The 18,430-nt window shown below is 43.5% G+C and overlaps 2 protein-coding genes across 2 annotated transcripts in view; both read left to right on the top strand.

Annotated features, from left to right (window-relative positions):
- col6a3 (collagen, type VI, alpha 3) overlaps window positions 1–18,430 on the top strand; it is a 99,698-nt gene that overhangs the window by 65,558 nt on the left and 15,710 nt on the right. Inside the window, exons 8-24 of the mRNA XM_084085304.1 lie at window positions 8,126–8,734; window positions 9,919–10,551; window positions 10,694–11,290; window positions 12,020–12,634; window positions 12,866–13,197; window positions 13,320–13,398; window positions 13,515–13,660; window positions 14,044–14,136; window positions 15,011–15,064; window positions 15,840–15,911; window positions 16,032–16,058; window positions 16,160–16,204; window positions 16,514–16,567; window positions 16,684–16,746; window positions 17,365–17,430; window positions 18,028–18,081; window positions 18,182–18,217. Of these exons, the coding sequence (XP_083941430.1) occupies window positions 8,126–8,734; window positions 9,919–10,551; window positions 10,694–11,290; window positions 12,020–12,634; window positions 12,866–13,197; window positions 13,320–13,398; window positions 13,515–13,660; window positions 14,044–14,136; window positions 15,011–15,064; window positions 15,840–15,911; window positions 16,032–16,058; window positions 16,160–16,204; window positions 16,514–16,567; window positions 16,684–16,746; window positions 17,365–17,430; window positions 18,028–18,081; window positions 18,182–18,217 (3,575 nt within the window). The remainder of the gene's footprint in view (window positions 1–8,125; window positions 8,735–9,918; window positions 10,552–10,693; window positions 11,291–12,019; window positions 12,635–12,865; window positions 13,198–13,319; window positions 13,399–13,514; window positions 13,661–14,043; window positions 14,137–15,010; window positions 15,065–15,839; window positions 15,912–16,031; window positions 16,059–16,159; window positions 16,205–16,513; window positions 16,568–16,683; window positions 16,747–17,364; window positions 17,431–18,027; window positions 18,082–18,181; window positions 18,218–18,430) is intronic.
- Window positions 212–7,920, top strand: LOC311065147 (collagen alpha-3(VI) chain-like; the record flags this gene model as incomplete). The annotated part of the gene is made up of 10 exons (XM_084085364.1): window positions 212–734; window positions 903–1,499; window positions 1,652–2,248; window positions 2,466–3,065; window positions 3,234–3,830; window positions 3,980–4,579; window positions 4,797–5,396; window positions 5,563–5,877; window positions 7,536–7,739; window positions 7,901–7,920. 10 exons carry the CDS (start codon window positions 212–214, stop codon window positions 7,918–7,920), a joined length of 4,653 nt encoding a protein of 1,550 aa, XP_083941490.1.

The following is an 18,430-nucleotide window of genomic DNA, read 5'->3' as shown; positions in this document are numbered from 1 at the left end:
AACTTAGTCCAAGTAGTTGCACCACTTTAAAAGAAAAAGGTCAGATAATTGAAGTGATCAGGTCAAATTACCTCCGTTTCACATTTCACCACACACATGAACCCTCATAGTAATGTAAATTTCATGTTCCCTAGTTGAGCGCAGTGCTCCCGGAAGGGATGTTGTGTTCTTACTGGATGGATCTGATGGCACAAGAAATGGATTCCCAGCAATGCGTGACTTTGTCCAGAGAGCAGTAGAGACCCTGAATGTGGGTGAGAACAAAGATCGTGTGTCAGTGGTTCAGTACAGCAGAGATGCAGCTGTCCAATTCTATCTGAACACATACACAACAAAGAGCGAGATCCTTGACATTGTCAGAGGCATGAGGCACAAAGGTGGAAGACCCCTCAACACTGGAGCAGCTCTCCAGTATTTGATAGATAATGTCTTCACCGCTTCCGCTGGAAGCAGGCGCCTGGAAGGTGTGCCACAGTTACTAATTGCGCTGATTGGCGGAAGGTCCTTTGACAATGTTGACCCACCAGCCTCTGCTCTCAAAGAGATGGGAGTCTTGACCTTTGCAATTGGAACCAGGGGCTCTGATGCCAGAGAACTGCAAAAGATATCCCAAGAGCCTGGTAATGCTGTGTCTGTGTCTGACTTCACTGACCTCCCCAGTGTCCAGGAGAAACTTCGCTCTTCCATGGAAACGGTGCTTGTTGAGGTTACTCCAGACTCACCAACTGTGTTAGGTATGTTAACAGGCATGAGACCTTTTGCTGGTGGTAGAGGAAAACATATTTGTTTCAGGCAAGTTTAGGGGGCATCGAAAAAGTAGTAAAACATCTCCAGCACTGATGATTGTTCCGCACCATTTCTGTCTAGTTTATCTGACATATTGTCTGTCTTTGCTTCCCCAGTTGATGATGACACTGCCAGAAGGGATGTAGTATTCCTTCTGGATGGGTCTGATGGCACAAGGAATGGATTCCCTGCCATGCGTGATTTTGTTCAGAGAGTGGTGGAGAACTTGAACATTGGTGAAAACAAAGACCGTGTTTCTGTGGTCCAATACAGCAGAGATTCAGAGGTGCACTTCAATCTGAACACACACACCACAAAGGAAGACATCGTTGATACGGTCAGAGGGCTGAGGCACAGAGGAGGCAGACCCCTCAACACCGGGGCAGCCCTCCAATATGTCAGGGACAACGTCTTTACTGCCTCCTCTGGAAGTAGGCGTCAAGAGGGCATTCCTCAGATTCTTATTGTGTTGAGCGGAGGGCGGTCTAATGATAACGTCGATACACCAGCCTCCGCCCTCAAGTCGGACGGAGTTTTGATCTTTGGCATCGGAACTAGAAATTCTAGCAGAGAGGTTCAGAGGATTGCCTCAGATCCTAATTATGCCCAGTCTGTGTCTGACTTTTCTGACCTCCCTAATGTCCCGCAGACATTCATTGCCTCTCTCAACACCATAAGTGTTGAAGTGACCCCCACAACCCCTACGGTCGAAGGTAAGACAGCACTTGCTTTGTTAGCTCCCAACGTGCACCCCATATCCTGGTTAGCATAAGCAACACATGCACGGCGAACTGACATACAATTTGCAGCTAGTAGAAAGGTATGTTGAAATCATTTTGTCTTTGATTTCTGATTCTCCTAGTAGATGAAAGAACTGCCAGAAGGGATGTAGTGTTCCTACTGGATGGTTCTGATGGCACAAGGAATGGATTCCCAGCTATGATAGACTTTGTTCAGAGAGTGGTGGCCAGACTGAATGTCGGAGAAAACAAAGACCGTGTCTCAGTGGCCCAGTACAGCAGAGATGCAGAGGTCCACTTCAATCTGAACACATACACCACAAAAGCCGATATTGTGGACACGGTCAGAGGCCTGAGGCACAGAGGAGGCAGACCCCTCAACACTGGGGCAGCCCTCCAGTACGTCAGGGACAACGTCTTTACTGCCTCCTCTGGAAGCAGGCGTCTGGAAGGTGTTCCACAGATGCTGATACTGCTGAATGGTGGAAGGTCTTTTGACAACGTAGATACACCAGCATCTGCCCTCAAAGAGCAGGGCATTGTTGTGTTTGGCATTGGAAGCAGGAGCTCTGACAGCAGGGAACTGCAGAAGATAGCCTATGAGCCTAGTTATGCTTTTGCAGTGTCTGAATTCACAGACCTCCCCAACGTCCAAGAGCAGCTGTCCTCTGCCATGAGCACAGTCATAGTGAGGGCTACAGCCATGACACCAACAGTAACTGGTAAGACACAGACCATTGTTTAACAGACACCAGGGTGTCTTTTCATTTAAAAATGTGTCCACATTTAGTTTTATTTCAGTTTGAACTTAGTCCAAGTAGTTGCACCACTTTAAAAGAAAAAGGTCAGATAATTGAAGTGATCAGGTCAAATGACCTCCGTTTCACATTTCACCACACACATGAACCCTCATAGTAATGTAAATTTCATGTTCCCTAGTTGAGCGCAGTGCTCCCGGAAGGGATGTTGTGTTCTTACTGGATGGATCTGATGGCACAAGAAATGGATTCCCAGCAATGCGTGACTTTGTCCAGAGAGCAGTAGAGACACTGAATGTGGGTGAGAACAAAGATCGTGTGTCAGTGGTTCAGTACAGCAGAGATGCAGCTGTCCAATTCTATCTGAACACATACACAACAAAGAGCGAGATCCTTGACATTGTCAGAGGCATGAGGCACAAAGGTGGAAGACCCCTCAACACTGGAGCAGCTCTCCAGTATTTGATAGATAATGTCTTCACCGCTTCCGCTGGAAGCAGGCGCCTGGAAGGTGTGCCACAGTTACTAATTGCGCTGATTGGCGGAAGGTCCTTTGACAATGTTGACCCACCAGCCTCTGCTCTCAAAGAGATGGGAGTCTTGACCTTTGCAATTGGAACCAGGGGCTCTGATGCCAGAGAACTGCAAAAGATATCCCAAGAGCCTGGTAATGCTGTGTCTGTGTCTGACTTCACTGACCTCCCCAGTGTCCAGGAGAAACTTCGCTCTTCCATGGAAACGGTGCTTGTTGAGGTTACTCCAGACTCACCAACTGTGTTAGGTATGTTAACAGGCATGAGACCTTTTGCTGGTGGTAGAGGAAAACATATTTGTTTCAGGCAAGTTTAGGGGGCATCGAAAAAGTAGTAAAACATCTCCAGCACTGATGATTGTTCCGCACCATTTCTGTCTAGTTTATCTGACATATTGTCTGTCTTTGCTTCCCCAGTTGATGATGACACTGCCAGAAGGGATGTAGTATTCCTTCTGGATGGGTCTGATGGCACAAGGAATGGATTCCCTGCCATGCGTGATTTTGTTCAGAGAGTGGTGGAGAACTTGAACATTGGTGAAAACAAAGACCGTGTTTCTGTGGTCCAATACAGCAGAGATTCAGAGGTGCACTTCAATCTGAACACACACACCACAAAGGAAGACATCGTTGATACGGTCAGAGGGCTGAGGCACAGAGGAGGCAGACCCCTCAACACCGGGGCAGCCCTCCAATATGTCAGGGACAACGTCTTTACTGCCTCCTCTGGAAGTAGGCGTCAAGAGGGCATTCCTCAGATTCTTATTGTGTTGAGCGGAGGGCGGTCTAATGATAATGTCGATACACCAGCCTCCGCCCTCAAGTCGGACGGAGTTTTGATCTTTGGCATCGGAACTAGAAATTCTAGCAGAGAGGTTCAGAGGATTGCCTCAGATCCTAATTATGCCCAGTCTGTGTCTGACTTTTCTGACCTCCCTAATGTCCCGCAGACATTCATTGCCTCTCTCAACACCATAAGTGTTGAAGTGACCCCCACAACCCCTACGGTCGAAGGTAAGACAGCACTTGCTTTGTTAGCTCCCAACGTGCACCCCATATCCTGGTTAGCATAAGCAACACATGCACGGCGAACTGACATACAATTTGCAGCTAGTAGAAAGGTATGTTGAAATCATTTTGTCTTTGATTTCTGATTCTCCTAGTAGATGAAAGAACTGCCAGAAGGGATGTAGTGTTCCTACTGGATGGTTCTGATGGCACAAGGAATGGATTCCCAGCTATGATAGACTTTGTTCAGAGAGTGGTGGCCAGACTGAATGTCGGAGAAAACAAAGACCGTGTCTCAGTAGCCCAGTACAGCAGGGATGCAGAGGTCCACTTCAATCTGAACACATACACCACAAAAGCTGATATTGTGGACACGGTCAGAGGCCTGAGGCACAGAGGAGGCAGACCCCTCAACACTGGGGCAGCCCTCCAGTACGTCAGGGACAACGTCTTTACTGCCTCCTCTGGAAGCAGGCGTCTGGAAGGTGTTCCACAGATGCTCATACTGCTGAATGGTGGAAGGTCTTTTGACAACGTAGATACACCAGCATCTGCCCTCAAAGAGCAGGGCATTGTTGTGTTTGGCATTGGAAGCAGGAGCTCTGACAGCAGGGAACTGCAGAAGATAGCCTATGAGCCTAGTTATGCTTTTGCAGTGTCTGAATTCACAGACCTCCCCAACGTCCAAGAGCAGCTGTCCTCTGCCATGAGCACAGTCATAGTGAGGGCTACACCCATGACACCAACAGTAACTGGTAAGACACTGACCATTGCTTAACAGACACCAGGGTGTCTTTTCATTTAAAAATGTGTCCACATTTAGTTTTATTTCAGTTTGAACTTAGTCCAAGTAGTTGCACCACTTTAAAAGAAAAAGGTCAGATAATTGAAGTGATCAGGTCAAATTACATCTGTTTCACATTTCACCACACACATGAACCCTCATAGTAATGTAAATTTCATGTTCCCTAGTTGAGCGCAGTGCTCCCGGAAGGGATGTTGTGTTCTTACTGGATGGATCTGATGGCACAAGAAATGGATTCCCAGCAATGCGTGACTTTGTCCAGAGAGCAGTAGAGACCCTGAATGTGGGTGAGAACAAAGATCGTGTGTCAGTGGTTCAGTACAGCAGAGATGCAACTGTCCAATTTTATCTGAACACATACACAACAAAGAGCGAGATCTTTGACATTGTCAGAGGCATGAGGCACAAAGGTGGAAGAACTCAACACACTGGAGCAGCTCTCCAGTATTTGATAGATAATGTCTTCACCGCTTCCGCTGGAAGCAGGCGCCTGGAAGGTGTGCCACAGTTACTAATTGCAATTATTGGCGGAAGGTCCTTTGACAATGTTGACCCACCAGCCTCTGCTCTCAAAGAGATGGGAGTCTTGACCTTTGCAATTGGAACCAGGGGCTCTGATGCCAGAGAACTGCAAAAGATATCCTATGAGCCCAGTAATGCTGTGTCTGTGTCTGACTTCACTGACCTCCCCAGTGTCCAGGAGCAAGTTCGTTCCTCCATGGAAATGGTGCTTGTTGAGGTTACTCCCGAGTCACCAACTGTGTTAGGTATGTTAATGGGCATGGCCTGTTGCTGATGGCCGAGGAAAACATATTTGTTTCAGGCAAGTTTAGGGTGCCCTGAAGAATTAGTAAAACATCTCCAGCACTGATGATTATTCCGCATCATTTCTGTCTAGTTTATCTGACATATTGTCTGTCTTTGCTTCCCCAGTCGATGATGACACTGCCAGAAGGGATGTAGTATTCCTTCTGGATGGGTCTGATGGCACAAGGAATGGATTCCCTGCCATGCGTGATTTTGTTCAGAGAGTGGTGGAGAACTTGAATGTTGGAGAAAACAAAGACCGTGTTTCTGTGGTCCAGTACAGCAGAGATTCAGAAGTGCACTTCAATCTGAACACATACACCACAAAAGGAGATATTGTTGACACGCTCAGAGGGTTGAGGCACAGAGGAGGCACACCTCTCAACACCGGGGCTGCACTCCAATATGTCAGGGACAATGTCTTTACGGCCTCCTCTGGAAGTAGGCATCAAGAGGGCATCCCTCAGATTCTTATAGTATTTAGCACAGGGCGGTCCAGTGATTTCCTCAACCGGCCTGCACACAATTTGAAAAGTTTTGGAGTCCAGATTATGGGCATTGTTATCAGTCAGGATGACACAAGAGAAATGCAAACAATCACAACCAATCCCCAGCTCATTTTCAAGGCAAGAGAGTTTTCAGATCTGCCAAGACTACAGCCCGAACTTCTATCAGCTCTTTCTCAAGTCTCACATGTGGGACTTACAGGTAATTCCTTGTAACTTCTTCCGATTTATGTTCACTCTTTTACTTTTCTATGTCTTTATCTAATTGTTAATGTTTACTTTAAATAACCATCATACATCATTAGTTGGAAATAGACCTACTACACTTTACTTTTTTGTGAATTTTCCCCATGTTGTAATTGACTTCACATCCCCCCCCCCTTATTCTCTCCATCTACCTTTTAATTACTTTAAATTAGAATAACCATGTTAGTTAGACCTTTGTGCTCCTTTCCCCCCCTATGATTGCATACAAATGAAGCCGCTCTCCTGCTTTCTCTTTTTAAACCTCTCACTGTCCGTCTCATTAGAATACCCTTTTATCTCTCTCAAAAATATCCAGTCCTTCTCAAGAAAATTACTAGCCATGTTCCCTGGCTTCGGTGTTGACTGTCAACGGTAAAATGTGTTCTTGTGGAAAAAGCTAATATTTTAATTCCATGCAGTGAAACAATTGAATACAACTCAAATAAAAAAATGATTTAATATTCTTGCAGAGATAAGATGAAATATTCTACAAATCTTCTGAGCCATTTTTAACAGTTAAAGTTTCTGAAACCTTGCATCATTCTTTGTTCTCTTTGAATTGCAGGATGTTACATAAGCTTGGCTGACAATGGGTTGAGTTTCCATCACTCTTGTTTACTTCATATTTCTTTCTCTGATATCTCCAGTTGTGTCAAAATGTATTTTCTTCGACATTTTTGCATTGTAAACTAATTGCCATTGTCCACCTGAAGAGGACATTGAGCTTAGTGCTCTTCTAGCATGTTGACCTACTGTAGTTTCATGGACCTTTCTACTTTAAAGCAGTATTTTGAAATAAAATGCTGGATTCTTCTTCCCTTCCTGTCAACACTTTTTTCATCATTCCTTACAGTGAATGATGTTGGCATTCTTTGAAATTGTCTTACTTCAATTGCTTGTGCTATTCAACGGTTATAGCATGTTTCCAGCTTTTTCCCTGAAGTGTGAAGTGCCAAAGATTTCATCCACATGACATACTCTCCTCTGCAGAGTTGCGCACTGGGGGAAGAGATGTTGTTTTCCTCATCGATGGTTCTGACAATAGCCGAAGTGGATTTCCGGCCATGCGTGACTTCATCCGACGAGTGATTGAAAACCTTGATGTGGATAAATACAGGGATAGAGTTGCAGTAGCCCAGTATAGTAGAGACACTAAAGTGCATTTCTTCTTGAGATCACATTCAACAAAAGACACCATTATCCGCATCATACGAACATTAAGGCACAAGGGAGGAAGTCAGCGGAACACAGGGGCAGCTTTACAGCATCTTTTGGACAAGGTCTTCATAACCATAGCTGGTAGTCGGCATGTTGAGGGCATTAAACAATTGTTGATTATTCTATCAGGAGGACCCTCTAGTGATAGTCTTAGGCAACAGGTAGAATCCCTACACAACCGTCACATTCTCAGCTTCATCATCGGTGTGGAACCTGTTGATCCCTCAACAGCTATTCTGAATACCACGTTTGTGTTCCCAGTCAGTGACTTTGGAGAGCTCCCTGACACTTTATCAGATGTACTCTTTCATTTAAAGCAGATTTCTGGGACAGGTAAGTTGCCATACCATATAAATGGTATTGCCGTGCCATTTATATGTTGGGAACTTGTGAATGATGTACAGTAAATTGTATGAAGTACTCACTATGAATACCACAGTCAAAATACTGTTTTCTTTTCTTTTGTAATTAATCACATATTTTATCACCCTTAGCATCCCTATTCTGGGGGTAACATTCACCAAAAAATAGCAGATCTACAAGCTCACAACGCATTGCATTTTTGGTGAAGAGATTTTGTGTAGAGGGGAAGAAAGAGAGGACCAAGTACAGAGCTGACCCCCCTGGTCAAGGTGTCTAAGTAATTATAGAGAGTTTAAGTGGTTAACATTTCCCGTGGCAGAGGCTGATTTTATCTTTTTATTCTCTTCTTCATTCAGCTGAGTCCCAGGTTGCCAGAAAAGACGTGGTTTTCCTCGTTGATGGGTCGGATGGCGTTGGACGGGAATTCCCCATCATCAAGGAGTTCATGCGCAGGATTGTGGACAACCTGAATGTGGGAGACAACAAGGCCCGGGTCGCCGTGGTCCAGTACGGCGACGTTCCAAATGCTGAGATTTATCTGAACACACACACAACCAAAGAGGCCATTGCGAATGCCATCACAGGATTACGGCAAAGGGGAGGAAGGCAGCGTAACCTGGGCCAGGCCGTGGAGTTTGTCAGCCGAGATGTTCTGACTGCAGCACGTGGGGGCAGAAAGCAAGAGGGTGTACCACAGTTTGTAATTGTTGTGTCCAGCGGACCTTCAACAGATGACCTCAGACAGTCAGCGTCATCCCTCAAACACTCTGGCGTAGTGCCCATCAGTGTTGGGACCAGAGACGTTAATCCTACAGAGCTTCAGGTGGTCTCATACGTTCCTAACTTTGCTCACAGCGTGGAGGACCTCCCTGGGCTGTACACAGTACAGGACCAGATCACTGACACTCTGACTTTGTCAGAAACCTATATTTCCAGTTTAACCCCAGTTTTCCCAACCTATGATGGTAATGTTACTCATTCCGACCATTTCTAATACTTTATTTCTAATACAAAACAATAGTTTCAATTATTTATTTTACTTAAAGGACCACTTCACCCATTTTCAACCTATCTTTACATAATTGCTCCTCACCAGTGTTGGGACTAACGCATCATTGTAACGCAACTACTTTTTGCAGTAGCTTGTAAGGTAATTAGTTACTTTTCCCCAGATCGGTAACGCGTTATAGTAACTGACATTTTAATGGCCACGTTACTCGTTACTTTACGTGAAAAGAGCCAACAACTTAAGAAGATTAAAGGTTCATTACTCCATGTTGAATATAGGCGCACGTCCATGACCGGGAATGCGCAGGCACTGCAAATTCATGAACATGGAGGCACGTTCAAGATCATGTTGAGCCGTCTGCTCCAGTCTAGAGCCAGGCAGAACTAAAATGACATTATTTCAATGCTGTTGTTGAAGACAATATTCCTATATCTACTAGTTTTCATCAAAGTGAGCTACAATAGATGAAAGTTGAGAGTTGTCACCTTGTGTTTCCAACAACATGAAAATGTATACATGTAAATTTTGAAGCAAAACAAATAAATAAAAGTAAAGTAAGTAGTTACTTAAAGTAACTAGCTACTTTTTGAGAGCAGTAAATAGTAACTAGTTACTTTCTTAAAGTAACTTTCCCAACACTGGTCCTCACTAATGCTCATTTCAATGGTAATTTTTGTCTACTCTGCCTGTGTCTCAGAGGAGGCCTGTGGACAGTTCAGAAACCCGCCTACCAGTGACATCATCGGTATGCAGGTTTGGTCATTCCAAACAAGGTATCAAAATTATTTATTTTATTTTGTATTAATGCGAGAACAATGACTTCTATTATAGCATGCTAACTTACCAGGAATAGAAAGCCTGCAGTTTCTATTAGCTTGTATTCCCCAGCGATGATGTTTCTGAACTGTCCACAGCCCTCCTCTGAGACACATGACGACAAGGTTCAAAATGGGTGAAGTGGTCCATTAATGTGCTGCTCACACACTGCCAAAATAGCTTTAGCATTTTAAATTCATTCTCACACTGCATTTACATACTGTATACCGTAAAAACTAAGGCTAATTATGGCTTGTCATGCATGATGAAGTAAAAACTGTAGCTAACCAACATTGGTATTATTGTCTTTGTGGTATTTTACAGTGATAACCAGTGGTCAAGGACCCGCCTCAGGAGACAAGAGGGATGTTGTTTTCCTCATTGATGGCTCAACAGCGGTGCGCAGTGAGTTCCCCTCTATCCGTGACATGATAAGGCGGGTTGTGGATAAGCTGGAAGTGGGACTGGATAACGTTCGTACGGCAGTGGTGCAGTACAGTGACGACGCCAAGGTAGAATTCCTCCTGAACCAATTTTCTACCAAAGAGGAAGTCCGCCAGGCTATCTCAAGGCTTCGGAGTCGAGGAGGGAACAGCCTTAACACAGGACGTGCTCTCGAGTGGGTTGCCAAAAACATCTACCAGAGGTCAGCAGGAAGCCGTATCGAGGAGGGCGTGCCGCAGTTCCTAATCCTTGTCACAGGGGGCAAGTCGACAGATGATGTATCAGGTGCAGCTCACCATCTTAAGACTAACCACGTGGCGCCTCTCGCCATTGGCTCAAGGAACGCAGATGCAGATGAACTGAGACAGATCTCGTTGAAGCCTGAGCTCGTATATACAGTCAACAGTTTCCAGCAGCTTCCAAATGTGGAGCAGCAGCTCATTGCTTCAGTCAACACCATGACTTCCGATGATATAGCCAGCGCATATGTTCCTACCACCGTAGTGGAAACACGTAAGAACAACTACACTACAAAATCCAATGCGCAATATATATAAATGATTTAATTCATTATTATGCATGTAATGTAAGTTTCAGATTCTCTACTTTTCTTCTGAACGTGGTGATGAAACCCTGATCCTCCTCTTCTCTGTAGGCAACCTGAACCTTGGAAGAAAAGACATAATTTTCCTCATTGATGGATCAGACACCACCGGCTCTGATGGCATCGCCCACATCCGAGACTTTGTCATCAATACTGTCCAACAGCTCGACGTAAATCCTGACCAGGTGCGTGTTGGTGTCGTCCAGTTTTCAGACAATGCCAAGACGGAGTTCTCTCTGAACTCACACAACAACAAGCCGGCTGTTCTTTCAGCCATCAAGAGGCTACGTCAAATGGGCGGCCGCTCGTCTGACCTCGCTGAGGCCATTGAGTATGTCATCAGGAAGGAGCTGGTACCCTCAGCGGGCGTGCGCGCAGAAGCTTCCCAACACCTTGTGGTTCTCACTGGCGACCGTTCGTCTAGTGATCTGTCAATCTACGGCTCATTGCTCAAGGGCTCCCGAGTCAACTGCATTGGTATTGGAGCTGGTGCCGCTGACACAAGGCAGCTCACCCAGATTGCCACCAGTCCAGATGATGTTCTCAAGGTCACAACATTCCCTAGTCTGCCTGGCATTCATGACAGGTTTATCGCCAGGCTGAATGGGTCTCTGCCTGAGGAAACCCCCACCATTTACGAAGATCCTAGTAAGTTGTGGAAAACTAAACTGTACACATAATGCTGAAACTAATACCTCATTTACTCATTGCATTCAAATATGATATGTATCTGGATATTTTATTTGGATATCGAAAAATGCATCTTAATGCAAGGTGTAAACACACACAGCACAGAGCACACAAATCAGTGTGTGATTAGTTTTGTCAGACCACCCCTAGAGGTAGTCTGGTTCACTATGTGAATGTATGAGAGTCAAAGTTACCAAGTGTAAACACAGTGCAATTGGATTGTTCAGATAACATGTCCAGATACAGATCGAATTTTAACCATATGAACCCTAGCATCCCTATTCCTGGCATGACATAATAGGCAAACATTTGGCAAAATAGCAGATCTACAAGCTCACAGTGTGTCATGTTGCTATGCGTTTGTGAGCTTGTAGATCGGCTATTTTCGGAGAAGAGATGTTGAGTAGCGACGAGGACAAAAGAGGGGGCCATGTACAGACCTCTGGGGGACCCCGGCCAACAAAGTATATAGGGAGTGCTTAATCCAGTAAATGTAAATGGGGTCTAGTTGTTGAATGTTGGTAAATGACATTATTATGAAGCGGTATAAAAGTATCAGATTAACTAGAATGTATTCAGATTAACTAGAATGCACTCTTTTTCCATTGAGTCAATTCTTTTCCCTCTCCTCTTCTCACCTCTCCTCACCTCTCCTTCCCTGTTATATCTCCACTTCCCATATCACAGCGTCAGGTCTCCCCATGGCTAAGAAAGCTGATATTGTGTTTTTGGTGGACGGCTCCATTAACTTGGGGAAGGACAACTTCAAAGAGACGATGGAGTTCATCCTGAATCTCATTGACCTGTTCTACACCGAGAGAGACCACCTGCAGATCGGCCTGGCACACTATGCCACCGACGTCACTGACGTCTTCCACCTGAACACCTATAAGAACAAGGACGACATCATCAGCGCCATCGGCAGAACAGAGTACAAAGGCGGACGCCGGATCAACACCGGTGCTGCCATTAAACACGTTCACCTGAACCACTTCATCAAACAGCGGGGCAGCAGGAAGGACGAGGGCGTCCCCCAGATCCTAATGGTCGTCACGGGTGGACGCTCGTCTGATGACAGCAAGGCCGCAGCCCTGGCCCTGAAGGGCACCGGGGTGAGAATCTACGCTGTGGGTGTGGGTGACATTGAGGACGAGCTGGAAAATCTGGCGAGCGAGCCGTCCACGGTGGCTCGAGCCAGCACGTTTCAGGAGCTGTCAGAGCTCAACGAGCAGATCCTGGAGACCCTGGATGATGAGGTGAAGGGTGTGAAGCTGTGCACTGGTGCGACAGAGGCCTCCAAAGGTACGAATCATTTGAGATGAGATCATTTTTTTTCATGGATAGGCTTTGAAGTTGAGCGGGTACTTTATGTATCTTCTATCTTCCAAATAAATTCTAATTAATGTTAGATCACACAGATCACCGTCATATAACCATGACTAATGGAATATAAGTCATGCTTTGACATAACATAATTGCTTGTGGTTAGAAGATTAAGCCACTATGCTAACACAACCTTGCTCTGTCACACAGCCTGCAATGTGGAGGTGTTGGTGGGCTTTGATGTTTCGTCCCAGAATGTCTTCGATGCTCAGACCAACCTCCGGAGCAAGATGGGTGCTATTCTTCAAAGGATCTCCAAGATGGCCGGCATTAGCTGCTCATCAGGCCAGGTTCCCTCTGTGCAAGTGGGCATGCTGGCTATGGACTCGGCCAACGAGCCTGTTCAACTGGACTTCACAGACAACGCCGATGAGCTATTTGAGGCCTTCAAGGCCCTGCGTAGCCGCGGGCCTTTCCTCCTCAACGGCAGGACCATCACAGCGTATACCAACAGGTTCAAGAGCAGAGCAGATGTTGTCAAGGTGAATTATGACGCACATGCGTGTGCACACGCACACCACACACATCTCAACTTATCATTGTTGATACTCATGGACAAGATGAAATTAAATGTGAAAGTAAATGCTATTTTAACCGCCTTAAGGTTGTCATTCATCTGACTGATGGTCTTGATGGACCATACTCTGAAATGAGGAGACGCGTTGACGAGCTTAAACAATCAGGTACCAAACATGAATAATATTAACTGTTCTGTTATACTTACACTACAGACCATGATTGCCATGTCATAACACGGGTTATGGAAAGGATTTATTTAACTCTGCTATGTACCTGATAGGTGTGAACAGTTTCATCCTTGTGGGTCTGGAGCGGGTGCCCAAATTTGATGAGGCTGTGATGCTGGAATTTGGCAGAGGGTTCAGGTACACCAGGCCCCTACGTGTCAACATTATGGACCTGGACTATGAGCTGCTGGAAGAGCTGGTGAGGAGCCATAACATAATATAAGTTCATGTGAGATACACTTATAACCAAGAATAAGGTGGGATGCATCATAGCAGAATAATGTATGAAGGCAAAATAATCAATATATTATTAACTTGATTAAGATGTGGAATCACATAAAGATTCATCATCAGTAACATAACACATAGCCTATGTATATCTGAGCGTCATATATTATATATATATATATATATATATATATATATATATATATATATATATATATATATATATATATATATATATATATATATCCCATAACATATTTTCAACTTTGATTTTTTTTTTAAATGCTGGAATAAAGCTGTGAAACATTTTAATACATTTTACTGTTGTCTTTTGTGTTCGCTCTGTCTTTGTAGGACAACATCGCTGAGAGGGAATGCTGTGCTGTACCATGCAAGTGTACTGGTACGAGAGGGGACCGTGGTGCTGTGGGGCTTCCAGGACCCAAGGTGACCAGAACCTTATTTTATTTTAAAGATACACCATGTTGTCTCTGTCAGGTGGAAACCGTATATCCAAAACTAGGGATGCACCGATATGTAGGCCGTATATCGTACCGGGTGATATTTGCCTTGTTGACTGCTATCGGCATATTAAGTTGACATTAACCAATGGCAGTTGCCGATATTTATCTGTTGTTGGTGTGGTGGTTATCTGTAGCCTGATAACCAGCTGAATCTGGAGTAATGTATTTTTTATAATGAAGATTTATTTGTTTCCCTGGCATAAAAGGGTGAATGAATAAGAACAAAAAAGAATTAAACAAATATCGGTATAGGCAATGGGCCAAAAAATATATATACATAAGTATCGTCCCAGAATTTCCATATCGGTGCATCCCTTTCGAAAACCATTACTTTTCAGTGTTGGTCAAAAGGAACCCGTGTTCCAATGGATCCAATGTAGTTATTTAGTCACAAGCTCCTGTTAATACTTTTCAATTGTTAATATTATTATATATTATATTTATTAAACCCACAGACACACAAAACATGTCTTAACATCACTAGAAAATAACAACACTTTCACATAATACATCATACAACTTATACTGTAATATAAAATAGTAATAATAATATAAAAGTGTGTATTGCCTTATAAAGGCATTTAAGAACACAATGGGCATGCTTATAGTGTATTATATAGAAATAGGGCTGTAAAGGTTATAACTATGATCTAATATCTATGTCATTATAAAAATAAATAAGAAAACCCATTTTGTGAATGTGCTTTTTTGGAAACCTACATGACCTTTTAAATTCATTGATGTCATACAGAGACTAATTAAGCTAATTTTGTTTGTTTGTTTTTGTTGTCTTCCAGGGAGGTCCAGGAGGTCTGGGCAGCCCAGGACATCCTGGAGACGAGGGCGGTCCTGTAAGTTCAAATTCCTGGCCTCAACTTGAACTGATATGATGTGATGGACTTGTCATAAGACATTTCTGATTCCCTACCGTTTAAAAAAAAAAGAATAAAATAAATCCACTACGACTCTTCCATTGTGTTAAGCAAGGAATACAGTAACCAATGGGGAGCGGGTAATTATTGAGAAATAAACCTTGACAGGGTGATTAGACCCTTCCGCTATAGCGTTGGGGTCTAATCACCCTGAAAGGGTTATTTTTCAATAATGACCCGCTCCCCATTGATTATCCTGCTTACCCAAAAGTAACAAAATGAAGGATTTCATTGCTTACGGTAAAGAAAGTCCATTAATTTATGCCAGATGCGTCCAGTGCACCATGGTCGCCTCGGAAAACAACGGGAAGTGTTGATCAAATAGAATCAATTTGATTATTGCATTGTCTATTTCTCACCTCAAATGTTTTCAAAAAACATTCTCGAGAGCAACGTTTAGCTGTAAATGACATAGTGTGTTTACATAGCTGCCATGTTGGATGCGGCATGAAATCAAGCAGCGCAGATTGATATGAGCAGGTGCTCTGAGCCTTTGATTAGACAGTGGTCTGTTATTGAGTTCAGCGGTCATACATCATACGTCATTATTCAAAAATAACAGACCGCTGAATTCAGTGATTTACCAATCATAATACAGCATTCAACCAAGCCGTGTAATAAATAAAAGTAATGCATTTAGTATGTATATATTTCAACACGTACTTTGAATAACATGTTTGGTCTTGAATGACAGGGAGAGAGAGGTCCACCCGGTGTGAATGGAACTCAAGGTTTCCAGGGTTGTCCCGGACAGAGGGGCGTCAAGGTAAAAGATCCACCTTAAACTGTTAAGGTTTTGATAGTAGTGTAAATAGTAAAAACATAATTATTCACATTTGCCTATTGGAAAACAATGTAACAATGTACTTTCCCCTCCTTTTTTCAGGGTGGTCGTGGGTACTCTGGAGAAAAGGTGAGTTTCTTTTTCCCACTGTCTGTCATTGTCAGATGCTAAATGTCTGTCAAATTTGACTTTTGCCATGATTATTTGTAATCATGTCCATTGTTCTACAGGGTGAATATGGAGAAATTGGTCTGGATGGCATTAATGGAGAAGAGGTACGTCTGTTGTGGATGTGTGTGGATGTTTGTTTTTAATTATTGTGTGGAATCCAAGCCCAAATGGAAGCTCATAGTGTACTGTAAACATAAGAATAGCCTTGACTTGATGTTACCACTCTGGCAATGGACATTCTTGTTTCCCTCCCACAGTCTGGACAGACTTGTATGTACAGTATCTCACTTGAGACTTCTCAGCAATCATCAATCAAATGATAGTCTCGGTTGCTTGTGGTAAAGACATGCAAAGCTAATTTGGGGGTTACGCATGACTGTGCGCTTTAATTGACATCTGCTGCTTTCTGGCAGGGCAAAGCTGGAGTGGCTGGACCCCCGGGAGAGAGAGGAAACCCTGGCAGAAGAGTGAGTGTCTGGAATCATCATTAAAACCCCACTTTATGTATCCTCTTCAGACATATATTCAATCAAGTGCTTTGTATTTGCTAACACTTGCTAATTGCTTTTTTCATTGTTTATAGGGACCTAAAGGTGCTAAAGGTGGAGCAGGGGACAGAGGAGACATGGGTATCTTAGGTGACCCTGTGAGTGCAATTCTATGTTTGTTTTGTATGTACTGTATATGCTGAAGTGCTTCGGGGTTCTAAGCCTATAGGCGTGGTGTGTTCTATCGTGTTACGCTATATACATAGTGTGACCTGCAGAAAAGTTTCGTAGCCAAGCGTAGCCCTCTACTAACCATTTCATCCATTGAAAACACGCTAGCGTAACTCCACAACCATGCGCATGTCGTGCAGGGAATGATTATTGTATCCCTCCGAAAAAACCTAGAACACACCACTGCCTACAGGATATCATCTTACGGCATAAGCTGTACTTTACTGTATTATGTTTGTTGAAGTATACATGCAAAATTGGTAGGTAATGAGGCAATGAAACCAGATGTAGATGGTGTTCGTCTGAAGATTAAGGAAATGGGTTTAGTTACTGGTTCAGTTTGATAGATAGATAGATAGATAGATAGATAGATAGATAGATAGATAGATAGATGGATAGATTTTGGGATAATAGACTCTCAGGCCATTCCTATAAATAAGAGGTTATAGCCAAACCTGCTTCAACAATGGTATATGAAGCGATTTGTATTGGCAGAACAAAATGGACCCACAACTGATTTTGTGTTTGATCTTTGTGTCTCTTAGGGTACACCAGGACAAGATAACACACAGGCCGGAGCCAAAGGCGACCACGGCGATGTTGGACCAGTGGTAATGTCCTCCAGCATTCATCTTATATTTGCCATCATCAGTGGTGTAAAGTAACTAAGTACATTTACTCAAGTACTGTACTTAAGTATAATGTTGAGGTATTTTTACTTTCCAATTCCCAATACATTTACTTCTACTCCACTAAATCTCAGAGGCAAATATTGTACATTTACTCCACTACAATTCTTTGAAAACTTTAGTTACGAGTTACTTCATAGATTTTGATTATTATTTACTAAACATGCAGTAACCACTTCAGACCTACAGTATATACATTTCGTCCATTTGAAAATAGCAGATCTACAAAAGAATTGTATACATTTGAAAACGTGAAATGGGACATTCTGCATAATGAGTGGCCTACTTTTACTTTTGGTACTTTAAGTACATTTTGATTCCGGACTTTTACTTGTAACAGAGTATTTCTATATTGCAATATTGATACTTTTACTTTTACTAAATTTACTACTTTTTCCACCACTGGCCATCATCAACTTGCCTGTTGTTTTACACCAATGACCTACTGGTTAATGATTATGCATGTCCACTTTGCTTGTTTGTACTGCTGGTAATGATGTCATTGTGCTGGAATGACAGGGAGAACCCGGAGAGGACGGGAAGAAGGGAGGCCCTGGCGAACCTGGAAGGAGGGTATGACATCACTTATCTGTACTGTGTTCACTACATCTCCAATGCTCCAAATGCTCACGTGTGCGTTTTAAACCTTATTTTTATGCACTGTGTTTTTTAGGGATCCGATGGCAGAAGAGGTCCACCTGGACAGGCTGTGAGTATTGTTATCTCCAGTCACTATCTGTACTGATCATAAGCGTGTAATGAAAGATACACACAAAGTTCACGGAGGGTTTCAATGCATTCATTATTCACGGTTGGATTTGCTGGGGGGAGGGGGGATCCACTATATTTTCGCTGTTTTGGAAAGTAACTAAGTACTGTACTTAAGTACAATTTTGAGCTACTATTACTTTACTTGAGTGTT

Source organism: Gymnoscopelus microlampas, assembly GCF_963454915.1.
Source record: "Gymnoscopelus microlampas genome assembly, chromosome: 17".
Classification (NCBI taxonomy): Eukaryota; Metazoa; Chordata; class Actinopteri; order Myctophiformes; family Myctophidae; genus Gymnoscopelus; species Gymnoscopelus microlampas.
Note: the sequence above shows the minus strand (reverse complement) of the source record. Positions and strands in the feature narration are given on the sequence as shown.